The sequence below is a fragment of the Pimephales promelas genome, chromosome 8 (assembly GCF_988280905.1).
Source record: "Pimephales promelas chromosome 8, fPimPro1.hap1.1, whole genome shotgun sequence".
Classification (NCBI taxonomy): domain Eukaryota; kingdom Metazoa; phylum Chordata; class Actinopteri; order Cypriniformes; family Leuciscidae; genus Pimephales; species Pimephales promelas.
The window spans coordinates 18,280,277-18,293,141 of NC_142776.1; the positions used below are offsets into that span (position 1 = coordinate 18,280,277).

The following is a 12,865-nucleotide window of genomic DNA, read 5'->3' on the forward strand; positions in this document are numbered from 1 at the left end:
CGAAATTGGTACCGAGAACCGTGAATTTTTACTGGTATTGGTACCGAATACTGAAATTTTGGTACCGTGACAACACTAAACCGGACCAATCCAAATGTTCTCTCAGAAAATTGGTCAGGTGAAAATACTTTCTACTGTACATGATTTACATCAACACAGATTACTGATTATTTCAAAATGTCCTCCAGTCAGGCCAAGCAGAGGAAGATAGATTTATCTTTTAATCCTTAGTTCTACCCAAGGTTAATTACGAACTCAACTTTAAGTTACGTGTTTCTTGTAACCATGCATCATTGTCATCGAAGGTCTAGCTATATTACCCCTTTAAAAGCCCTTTAGGCAATTACTGTTGTACAAAGTGTTATACAAATACATTTTAAAAGAATTTACTTCAGTTGACCTTGCAGATGGATCGCTTCATTATCCTGCATGCATGCTTTAGAGCTTTAAACCACAATAAAAGTTTATTTGGAAAAAAAGAAAGCTGCATACAGATGAGAACAAGGACGGAGACTCTAATTCCCAATCCATTTGTGACTTGTCTTTCTTTGCAGTTATCCCAGTGTTGTTATTTTCCATCAGATGGAATATCAATTTCTAAATCTAACACATGGCAAAAGTTCATTTTTCAATAAAGCCTTGGTAGACACCCAACACAGCCTATATCTGATTGGAAATTGCATAAGAAAAAATATTTCGTTATAGTAGAAAAGGCCAAATCATACAGAGATCTACAGTATATGAGCCTAATTTGCTTTACACTTCATTACACTTTCAAATTCAGTATTTTCAATATTAGCCCTATTTAAAACTTATACTGTAGTAGGCTATACATGTCATCATGTCATAAGTCATTTACAATATTTTACTGATGCTACCTATCTGATGATAAATGTGGCTGCTGTGATCAGCAATGCATGCAATTAAGATGGATAGTATCATACTAAAATATCCTTATAGCCAACCGCTGATAGCCAGCTGAGCAGGAAGTAAAGTGTTTTGACCATGTGAACCTTGTATAATATACCAACACAGTCTCATGAAGATGCGTATCTATACCACGAGTGTCATTTCTCGTGGCATTTATACGCCAAAAGTGTTTTTTTCGTGTATATGGTACGCACTAAAAAACCCTGGGTTAGGTTTAGGGGGGAGGGGGGTGGGGAGTTCGTGTGTATTATACGCAAAAAAGTGCGTATAATATGTACCCGAAAATCACGTGCCAAATACACGCAAAAACTGCTTTTGGCGTATAAATGCCACGAGAAATGACATTCGTGCCATAGATACGAACTTTCGTGAGATCGGGCTGAATATACTGTGATATTATGAGTTGTTCCACAACCTCTCGTGAATATATATTGACATACAGTATTAATAATATGTAGGCAATGAATTTCAGCTGAGGCACCCTATATGCAATTTCCCCCCAGAAAAGGTTCAAATAAATTTTAATCACATAAGATCAACCCTTGTGAAAAAGAAGTGCACTCAATTGTATTGAATGTCCACTTGTAGTGTACTTCAAATCTTAAGAGCACTTGAAGAAAACACACATTCTTGCCCATGTTTTTACAATTGCTATTAAAAACTACCCAATTATAGTAAAAAGTGCACTTTGTAATGCCAAAAGTTTTACTTTAAAGTACACTTATATCAATGTGTTTACTAGCATAAATAAGCACATGTAAATTAGGCTACTTGTAATTTGAACTGGAGTGTAATATTCCATATTAAAGGTAATATGTTTTAAATTGCAACATTGCATGTGTAATCACAAATATATGTAATACATGACATACAAGTTTCAATGTAATTACATTAAATTATTTTTTATTGTTGTTTTGTTTACTTAAATGCTTGTCAGTACATTTAACCATATTTTAAAGACAGCCAAAGGAATTACATGTGCATACATTAAAGTCCTTCTTAAGTGGGTAAAAAAGCTACATGCATTTAATATAAATTTAAACTACAATAAATTAACATGCAGATTAGTGTCCGTAAATATTCCATTCAGTTTGCAAAGTGTTTTCTTTTAATTATTTCTGTTATAACAATATCTATTTTAATATTATATTGTTATAACAATATCTATTTAAAAAAAAAAAAAACAATATCTATATCTATTTTATCTATTTTAAAAGTCTTCTAAACATCAGTAGCTAGAAAAAGTTGTTTTATTCTACATGGAGCAAGTTGGTCCTTAATTTAGTTTCATCCTCTACTTTTGACAACCCTCATAAGCACCGTCATCAATCTTCAATCGTCCACCTGACAGCCATATTACACAAACATGCTAAGACTTGTAAACCGGGTTGTATCTGTAATTCAAAAGAGCTTCCTAATTTTGAAGTAGAACGTTTTCTTTCGACCTTTCAGTGAATTTATGATATACAGTTAACATAGCAGGGAGAAAAAAAAATTCAGTTGTGCTGCAACTCTATCACGAAAATGCATCAATGGATTGAGAAGTCACCGTGTACTAAGACATTTCCATGTAAATATCTATCTATAATGCTACATTTTCCAGCACATTGCCTTTTATGCCTAAATTTTTCTTAAAAGTGCTGTAAGCTAATATTTTTGGTGGAATACCACAAAATATCCCTACTACCTGACAGATATCACTGAAAAAGATGTCCAGAGGAATCAAATCTGTCTGTGACCGCCCTAGGCAATGTAAACAGCAAAAAAGGGAAAGGGAGTGGTCCGCACTTTTTTCATCAGAAATATTGTATTTTCTGGAATTAAAGTTAGAATATAAATTCTAGCATCGCTAATCTGTCATCACAGCCTTTATATTATAGAGCAAAAATGCAGCCAACAAAACAGAAGTTACACAGCTTTGCACAGTACCTATGGAAAACTGAAAGGGTATGTGAAATATTATTTCGAAAAGCTAGAATCACTGAGGGCGATGATGGTAGATTGGATGACTTGGTAGGGAGGACGACACGGTGGTTTCCTCCGGTCTAAGTGGGCAGTTCTTGGCCAGAACAAGCTGGCACAAAAAAAATAAATAAATAAAATTCTGGCCTTGTGAGACACATCTCAAATCATTAACAGAACCTTCAACTGTCAATATTCAATTAGCAGAAGCATTGCGTCGATTTCCTTATGCATCACTTTGGTTACCTGAGAATCGCATGGAACCTCCTCTGGTGGACAGGGGTGGAGCCTGGAAAGCGTAGATTACATCACTCTCTGAGATACTCGTCATATCATCTTCATCAGAGAAAGAGCGCTGGAAGCCATTTGAGTTCATCTCTGTCAAAATCACCTATAAGAGAAAGAGAAATGTTCATTTCAAAAGGCATTGCAAACCATGAAACGGATTATTCTGATAAACGAGCAACTTGGGTTTAAGTAGATAAAGATAAATAGTATATAATATTGCGGTCATAGTCAGATTAAGCTATTCTAAACCAGCCATGCACATACTCATACACTCATTACTGCCTCCCACCACAAGAGGGGGCCACCATCTACAGTAGTATATTGTGTGGGATGCCCTGCTCAAAACAAAGTTTTTACAATAATAATAATAAAGTTATTAAGGCAAATGTGCATGTTGCTATTATTATACTAATAATTTAAACCACACGCACATTATATGGTTAGTTCAAAAAAGAAAACAAAGTTATTTACCCTCATGTCATTCCAAACCCACCTGACCGTCAAATATGGTAAACGGAAGCTCAATGTGCATGCTTGACATGAGAATCAATGAGGTTTGTGTTCCAAACAAACACAAAAACAGGTTTGTGTAACATCATGGTAATCACCATTATGACATGTGGAATGTTGGACCCAACGAAAGCCAAAATCAAACAAATCAAATGTGCACTACAGTAGGTTTCAATAAGTGATGATGTGTGTGATTGAATGCATGTTCAAGGATTATAGAAATGATTATAACAGTCTCATTAAACATGTATCTTGCAGCACAATAACACCTTGAGCCCTGGCTGAGCAAGTCTGGGTAGTTTCCATTAAGGAACAGATGGAGTGTTCAGAGGAGGCAGTTTAATGGCTTATGAATTAGCTATTATTCTTCACAAGCCTGGAAGATGTATGCAAGAGGAATTCTTCTCTAGCAAGACTTTGTAAGGTGTGTTTGTGCAGTGCAATACAATATTTTATTATGAACGAATGGTGTGAGTGTGACGTATTGCACACAATAGTTCAAGAATAGGAACAGATGAGACAAAGGGAGAGAAAACACCAGCAGATATGATAGACAGCATGTCTCACCTGGTCTGAAGAGATCTTGCCCTCCTCTGCTACCATGGCTCTGAGTGTTGAGACCGACCCAAAGAGAGGCACAGCCAACCCTACTCTCACAAACCGCTGACCTTCATTGTTGAACACCAGTGTCACATTCAAGGCCCTAAAAACACAATAACATACATATTTAGCGCATCATCTAATACAGCTGTTCATGATGTCAATTTGTAGGCAAATTCATGTAATTCACTATGGGTTCCTAGGGGTTTTTTACCATAGCATTTTTTTCCATTTATAAGAACAAATGGGAGGTCTCTTCAAGTAATGGTAACCACAGACATTTTTGCAACATTAATGGAACATTAAAACTGCAACAAAATGTGTTTAAAGCTTTTAGTTGTCTTAAAAATGTTGCTAAATGGGACTACAAAAGTAGTTATGGACATTAAAGGGATAGTTCACCCACAAATGAAAATTAGCCTATGATTTACTCACCCTTAAGTCATCCTAGATGTATATGACATTCTTCTTTTAGACAAATACAATCGGAGATATATATACAAAAATGTCCTGGTTCATCCAAGCTTTATAATGGCAGTGAATGGCTGTATATCGTTACATAAAAAAAAAAATACATAAAAGTGCATCAATCTAGGATACAAGTGCTCCGTTCGGCTCTGGTGAGGTTAATGAAGGCCATCTGAAGTGAAGCGATGCGTTAAGTTTAAGAAAAATATCAATTTTTAAAACTTTATCGACTATGATAACAAGCTTCAGGCAGAAGGACAACACAGGTTTACTTACGACAAAAGATTAACTCTCAATGCATAGGATGTAGGAGGAGCGTAAGCTTTGACGGCTCTCGCAGTTCAAACAAACGGGGCAGGGCAACAAACTCAAGCTCTTCCAACATCTCTCTTAAAAAAAATGATCATTTTAGACTTCTAATCCATGACTGGTGTTTTGTTTTGCTCTATCCTTTGCTCTGCCGCATTCGTCATTACGTTGTACGTCAGGTCAAAGGTACGTTTTTCAATGTACAGTAAATAGATGCGTAAGGCCGTCTGCCGTAAGCTAGTTATTTTAGTAGATAATGTTTTAAATACGGATATTTTTCTAACACAAACGCATCACTTCACTGCAGAAGGCCTTTATTAACCCCCCAGAGCCATGTGGATTACTTTTATCATGGATGGATGCACTTTTATGGCAGAAACGGCCATTCTCTGCCATTATAAAGCTTGGAAGAGCCAGGGCATTTATTTCCAGTTGTGTGAAAAAAAGTGTCATATACAGCTAGGATAGCTTGAGGGTGAGTAAATCATGGCGTAATTTTCACCGTTTATAAATCACACTCTTGCAAATTATTACAGCTCAAATTTTTAAGGAAAATGTTTTTAAATAAAGACTGGAAGGAGTTGTTAGAAGCCTAATGGAGCTTTTTTTGTCCATACAAAGGAAATAAAAGAAACATAATTTTTATCTTTGAGTGGACTATCCCTTTAACCATGGTTAAAAACTAGTGTAACACAAGTCGCATTTCCATAGACCTTTTTCACAAAAACCGGAAATACGTAATCGTTGTGGAAACGGAGTTCCCGTCAACTGTTAACACATCAGAAAAACCTACTCTGGGAGGAGAAAATTGATCAGAGAGTCTTCAAAACTTCGAAAAAATGTAAACTTGTCATGGTAGCCTACTGTTGTTGATGACTTTGTAAAATGCTGTGGTGATGCTTGTCTGCAGCTGATGTATCTAAGACCAAAGATGTGATATTGATTTTAGAACTGAAGCTCATTCTTCCCAATATACGTTCATTAAAGGTAAGAAGGTGGAGTGTGTGGAAAGTTATTAATATTTAGGGAGTATTATTTACAATAAACTACATTTTGATGTGAATACCAGAAAGAAGTCTGTCAGTTTTATTCAACAGTTATCCTGATTTTTTTTTTGCACTGCTGTTGATAGAACGATCAAAGATGAAGAAAAATTATACAAATATTAATTTATTCCTTGTACACTCAGATTGTTAAATACTCAGAATGGTATATATTAATATTTTAAATGTATATGTAGCCCACTGTTGTGTGTTCTTATTTATCTTGTTTTATTGTGGTGTATATTTTATGTGCTTATTCCACTGGATACAAATATCTTAATACAGTTGAACATGAACTAACGTTACTTCAAAAATACGCAAATCATAAAACATAAAAAATAAACAAACAATGACGGCTTATTAGTGAATGGTGACATGAGAAGTACAGAAGATCACAGGATCAATAACATCCCGCCAGATTGCCTGAATCCATTTCCGTCGAACTTCATCGACAGGGAACTGACGAGGGAAGGAATGAAAACGACAGGTATGGCTGCTTTTGGGAATAACAAAAAAGATCGGTACGAAACTCTCACTAGTTGCCTTCGGCGCTATCCGTTATGAATGGAGCGGAAGAAGATTACCACGACAATTGCGTATTTCCGGTCACAAATACGGAAGTTGTGAGAAAGGTCTATTACCCTTCAAATTGCGCTAAATTAAAATTGGGAATATAAAATACGCCCATTGGAAACAAGTCAATTTCACAAAAATTCCCATATAAAAAGTTTTTACAATCTCATGAGGTGGTTTTTCAGGCAGGCCGAAAAAGGAATACTCCTTTGGAAACAGTTTTTGTGCATTTACAGGTCACCTTGCCATTAATGCTTGGATAACATGTCTACGTCTCCTTCCATTAAAAATAATGGCTAATGCGGTGGCTGGGATGTAAACCTACCAACATCCATTGCCATAATTGTTGGAATAACTTAACTTATTGACTGAATGACTTGAAATAACTAATCGCGAGAGGAAAAAAAAACATTTTAGGCGCATAATTTATCGGTCATAATGTAATTTTGTAATCGTTTTTTTTTATATTGATATTTAGAAAATATCATAATGCGCAAATCTGTAATGGAAAAGCAGTTACATACTCTTCTGGTTTATTGTTTAGTGTGTGATAGAGTGAGTAACCAATCAAAATCTATTCGCAACATGCAGGGCTACAGTCTGAGTGAGTGTAGATATGTCTGGTTGTGCGTGTAGCCTACAAGTTTTGAGTGTCTACGTGTCTCTAACACTGCCACATACACAACGCTTGTGGGTGCAGTGCAAATTAGGGTTGGGAGCTGATCTGTTTGACTTGAATAGTTTTTATATAAATACAAGCCAGTTGCACAGCAGCGGACCGTCTTAGCACAGTATAGCATTTTTTACTGCAGCTGCAGTTGTGGACATTATGGCTCTGGAGACTTGGGTGGACTTTTAGACTCTCTGCTGCATTATTGAAAGCTGTATGTGTAATGCTGGATGCAACAAAAGCACTCAGTTGTAAAAAAAAACTACACTCTCACTTGAGTGAACCAGAAAGAAGTCAACTGCAGCCTTTTAAATATTATCTCAGAGTCTGAATCATATGAAAGAGTTTTATATATGTGGACTGTCAATCAAACTTAGCTTATTCTGTGTTTTCAGAGTGTATCTGAGTGTGGTAAAGTGCAGGTTGGATGTGTTACCTCTTGCAAAGACATATTTGTGCATTATTACTTTGAAAAGTACAGTCTGACTACAGCGTACCAAATATCTGCAGACACCAACTAGAGTTAATCACATTGATGTCAAAACTGAAAGCACTAATTGGGTAAGTCTGAAAAAAAAAAAGCGATCATATTTCACACTAGCGGCAGTAATTCAAATTTTCACACAAATTATGATCTCAGACGCAGATTTTAAATTAACAGAATATTATTTTTTGGTGCATTTCCTTGCCCAATACTATGTTATGACTTTTTAGCATAGTGCATGACTTGTAAACTAATACATTTTGCCACTTGCATCACATAACCAACTCCATGTTTAAGATTTTCTGACATAGTAAACTTGCTTGGTAGATCATCTGATACAACACTGCACTTGCCATGCATCATTTTATAGAAATGTAGTCAGAACATGTTGTGGGAAGAAGATGTTGTAAGAACATATCATAACACAAATGGTTGTACAAATTTAAATTTAATTTATGGTAATGTATTAATGGAATTCATGTACAGGTAGTATTACAGTAATTAGAAAAAAAATGTATATTGTTTTCATTTTATATATGCATTTCTTGAAAGTTTCGGAAGAGTTTCGCCCACCAGCTCAATGAAAGATCATTTATTAGGGCCCAAGCCCTGAAAGGGCGAAGGCCCTATTGTTTTCCTAAGGATTATTTATTATTATTATTTTGTAACCTTTTGGGCATTTTTGGGGCCCTTAACGTGCTCGAAAACTCTTGAAACTTTGCACATGGGTCAGAACCCGCGGCCATCAGAGCCGGGCTGAAGCTGGTACCCGGGCGTGGCAGGGCGGCTCGTCAGCGCCCCCTGGAACGGGGTACGAACACTTGGTCCATAACTCAAACACGTTTGTATGTAATAATATGAAACTCTGTGCACATGTTGATCTCATAGTTTCATCTATACCTCGCGCTTTTACTTTTTACCCCAGCCCAACAGGAAGTCGGCTATTGAGGTTTGTTTGTAAAACGCTCGCAATGGAATGTTAAATACTCCTCCTAGAGCTTTGATCCAAATTCGACAAAACTCGGTCAGCATGAAGTCAAGACATTGAGGATGAAAGTTTGCGAGGGGATTTTTGATATCTCGAACGGTTTGGCCGTGGCGAGGAAACGAAATCATGGCGAGAAACGTGAACCAGGAAGTGTGTTATAACTTCAGCATACATTAACTGATCTTGATGAAACTTCAGCAGTGTGTTCGCTGTAAGAGGACGATCACATGGATGTGACTATTGTGAGTCAAAGTTATAGCGCCACCAACTGGCAGCAGGAAGTGTGTCACTTTCAAAATGCTTTGATATCACCCTTTTATTTTTACCCGATTTGCTTCAAACGTCATCTGTATAATGTAAACATACGGCAGATGTAGACATGTGAATGGATTCTTGATATCTTTGAAACTGTTGCCGTGGCGACGCATCAAACGTTACCATTCTTTTAGGATGCTTTTGAGACCCTTAGCATGCTTGAAATTGCATTAAACTCGACAGACACATCACATTTATTAGCCAGTAGACACGTGCAAAGTTTCAGAAACGGGCGTGGTGAGGGCTCAGTAGCGCCACCTTTTGACAAAAGTGGGGTTGTTAGTTTTATCTACAGTTACAAAAATCGGTATGTATATTGTACTCCTCGAGCCGGACAACTTTCTAATTGACACTCATTAGCTAGGACCCACAGAAAGTCAGATATGTTTGTTTGAATGTGGTCTTGCTCAATCTGAGCATGCTGTCTTTGCCTGTCTGTGTATGTGTGTGTGTTTGTAGGGGGAGGGGTCTTAACCATTTCACTCCTGTGTGTATGGCCTGCATAAAAAATAAATGCCTTAAGCCTGGTATTTTTTTAAATAAGTTTTTTATTTTTTATAAGTAAAGGCATATAACCAGTTTAATTGTAGTGCATTAATAGTTTTATATAATTAGTTTATTAATTAAATTAACTTGGTCCATAAACTTGATCTGAAAATTTGGTCCATAAATCACACACACTTGCATGTAATAATATGACTTGAGTGTTAATCACATCATGTTTTCAGTTTGAATATAAAATATATAAATTATGTAAAAAAAAAATAAAGTTGATCCAGCTGGAGCGCAGGCTGAGAATAGCGCTGTCTGGATTAGAGATCATCAGTCATGCCTTCTCATACCTTACGCGCACACCACGCCCACTTACATCAGATCACATCAACATGTCAGCCGGAGGGATACCGAGGGTCGCTTTCGGATTCAAGAATTTCTTACAACAAGATGGCAAAAGAACAGCGCTTTGCAAGACGTTAAGATCGCGGACAGTCAGATGACAACCTCCAATTTCGTCCGTCATTTGAAGAGCCATTCTGCCCGTAAGTGCTTGTCAATTTGTTAATGTTATCTGGTTAGCTCGTTCGTAGTTAGCTAGCTAATGTAAGTTAAAGGAGAACTCCGGCGCAAAATTACACATTTGTTACCTAGTCAACCGTTATCTGAGATTTGTTTTCATGACTGCCGAATGTAAATAGTTTTATCTATAAAAAACAGTTTAGCCTATAAGTGACGTCCGACATTCTGCATATTGTGTTATTTTGTTAAGCCCCACTAAAGGCATAAAAAACTGTAAAGCACAATCAAGTTCTCACACTATATTCCAAGACTTCTAAACTCATTCAATAGCTTAATGTGTGGTAAAATTAATATTTTAGTCTCTAAGTTAAAGTTAACGGAAAGTCATTCTCCATGCATCAGCATTAGCGCGTCGCGTTCGGTTGCGACAGTAACACGACGACACTCTCTTCAAGATCAATGTTCCCAATATTATACTTTATTTGTAGATAAGGCATAAAGGTCTATGATTTGCATAAAATGACTATCTTGCTGGAGTGGAGTTTATTGCCCTTTAGAATACACTAAGCATTAGTGCTGCACGATTAATTATATCGCAGTCGTAATAGCGATCTCAAACCTATGCAATTATATAACGCAAAATGCCGCGATTTTATATGAAATAAACAAAGTAGGGCTATTAGCGCAGCTAATGTCATCCTTTGACTAGTGTTACAAGATCCCCCTCTTATTGGTTCAAATGCCTTTTCGCATTTTGCACGACAAGAAGTGAAAAGCTGCCTGTGAGTGCCCTAGATTAGAATAGATGAGACTCGCATAATGCGCATGCACTGACCGTGTGCCAGCCCAGAATAAACAGTTCTCTTTCGAGCTTGAACGAACAATAGCACACACAATTATGCCAAAATGTGGTTTTGTCTAGTATCTTCATAACATAAGAAAAGTCTATGGTTGTGCTATGCAAAAAGAGTTGTGCTATGAGGCGCGTGTGAGATCCGCGTCTCGGCAACGGGTGCTCTTAAAGGGCCAGCAGCGAATAAAGCGTTCTTTCAGTAAAGTTAAAAGAACAAAGGGAAATTAGAAAATTACTCACTGATCTTGAGTAAAGAACTTTTGTAGCTTTAATAAGGATTATTATATATATAATTTATGATTCAGGCAGCGCAGACTGTTTGATAACTTTATTCAATTTCTGTACCTGTTAAGACAGGAAGGGCACAGGTAAATATGTTTTTTATTATGGGTTTATGTGGGGATTGTTTGAAGTTCACTTAATTTAAAAGCTGTTATATATTTTTTTTAAGCCTAATAATTTTTTTAAAAGTTGATGGCTTTCAATTGATGGAATCACTGTAATGTTGGTTTGGTTGATGGTTTATTGATCATTATAGGTGTTATCAATCATTTATTGTTGTTGTTGTTTTTAGTTTGAGTTGAGAAATAAACATTAATCTGTGTGTGCATTTTACTTTAGAACCAAGCAAGTTGGACTCATGAAACCATTTTATTATATCGGAGTCGCAAATCGCAATTGCAATATTGGCTCAATAATGGCAATATGACATTTTCCCAAATCGTGCAGCCCTAAGCATAGATTATAGATACCATCCCTTCGCTATGTTCTTTTCAATGTGAAGCGTTGCGTGCTGTGACTTGGTGTTGCTTCAAGTGCATCATTCTGCACACGGGATGCGCATGATTGCTTATAATACTTTGGGGAGACAAGGGGGCGTGGCCTAAGGGAATATCACTCGTGATGTTAAGTGATGTTACCCCGCCATCGCTGATACAACCTTTAGCAGTCATGTTTTTGCTTCTTGAGAGAGAGAGAGAAAGTGTGTGTGTGTGTGTGTGTGTGTGTGAGCAGTGGCGGTTCTAGGCGGGGGCCTGGGGGGGCCAGTGCCCCTGCGACAACAAGCTTGGACCCCCTTGTGGCCCCCCTAAATGTGGAGTCAGTGTGAAATATTTTTTTTATAGTGTGTCACGCATTGAGCATGACAGTCACTCGTTTCAGTCTTTTGTCTCACACTCCCGTCACACATTGTATTTCTCATGCGGAAAAACTATTAATAATATATTTAATATACGCAATTTCTCTGGCCGCGCCGCTCTCACGTGAGAATCAAGCGCGTCTCGCCTGGAGTTCAGCAGTCGACCCTGCTACGCATCAGCCAATCAAAAAAAGACAAGTGCTACTTAATAGCCAATCAGAAAAGGGCACTATTGTATCTGGGTAAAATTTAACGCAACAACCAATGAAAAAAAGCATATCCTGGAATTGTTCATATGATTCTGTTACAACATCTTCCGAAAGTTTCTTCACCCGTCCCACAGATGAAACTAATCACTGGAGCTCCGAACATCACTTGGAGCACGGAGTAAGTCATGATCTCCTGTTTTAATGTTACAACAAATTCACAACTTGTTTGACAAAAACTATGACAACTTGACTGATGTAAGATGAATCTTTCCCGTAGCGTAAGCTAGCTTACGCAATGCTCGTTCCCTCATCTAGAGAGAACCGAGGTTACGTTAGGTAATCGATTCGTTTCCCATTTAATTAGTATCAGTCTGTAACTTAGACAACAGTTTTACAGCCTGTTCACTGACAACACCTGCTCAGAACAAGTAGTCTAGGCCTAGTCATCTTATTACACGAATCACGATGACTGACATATTGTCACATTATAAACATCTCTCTCTCCAAATAG

General features: G+C 37.2%; 1 protein-coding gene across 2 annotated transcripts in view; it reads right to left on the minus strand.

Moving 5' to 3' along the window:
• The window catches only part of usp43a (ubiquitin specific peptidase 43a), a 122,543-nt gene that overhangs the window by 49,207 nt on the left and 60,471 nt on the right, over positions 1 to 12,865 (minus strand). For both annotated transcript variants that reach the window (XM_039691637.2, XM_039691636.2), the window contains exons 5-6: positions 4,258 to 4,393; positions 3,139 to 3,283 (exon numbers count right to left, since the gene is read on the minus strand). In XM_039691637.2, the coding sequence (XP_039547571.2) occupies positions 3,139 to 3,283; positions 4,258 to 4,393 (281 nt within the window). The remainder of the gene's footprint in view (positions 1 to 3,138; positions 3,284 to 4,257; positions 4,394 to 12,865) is intronic.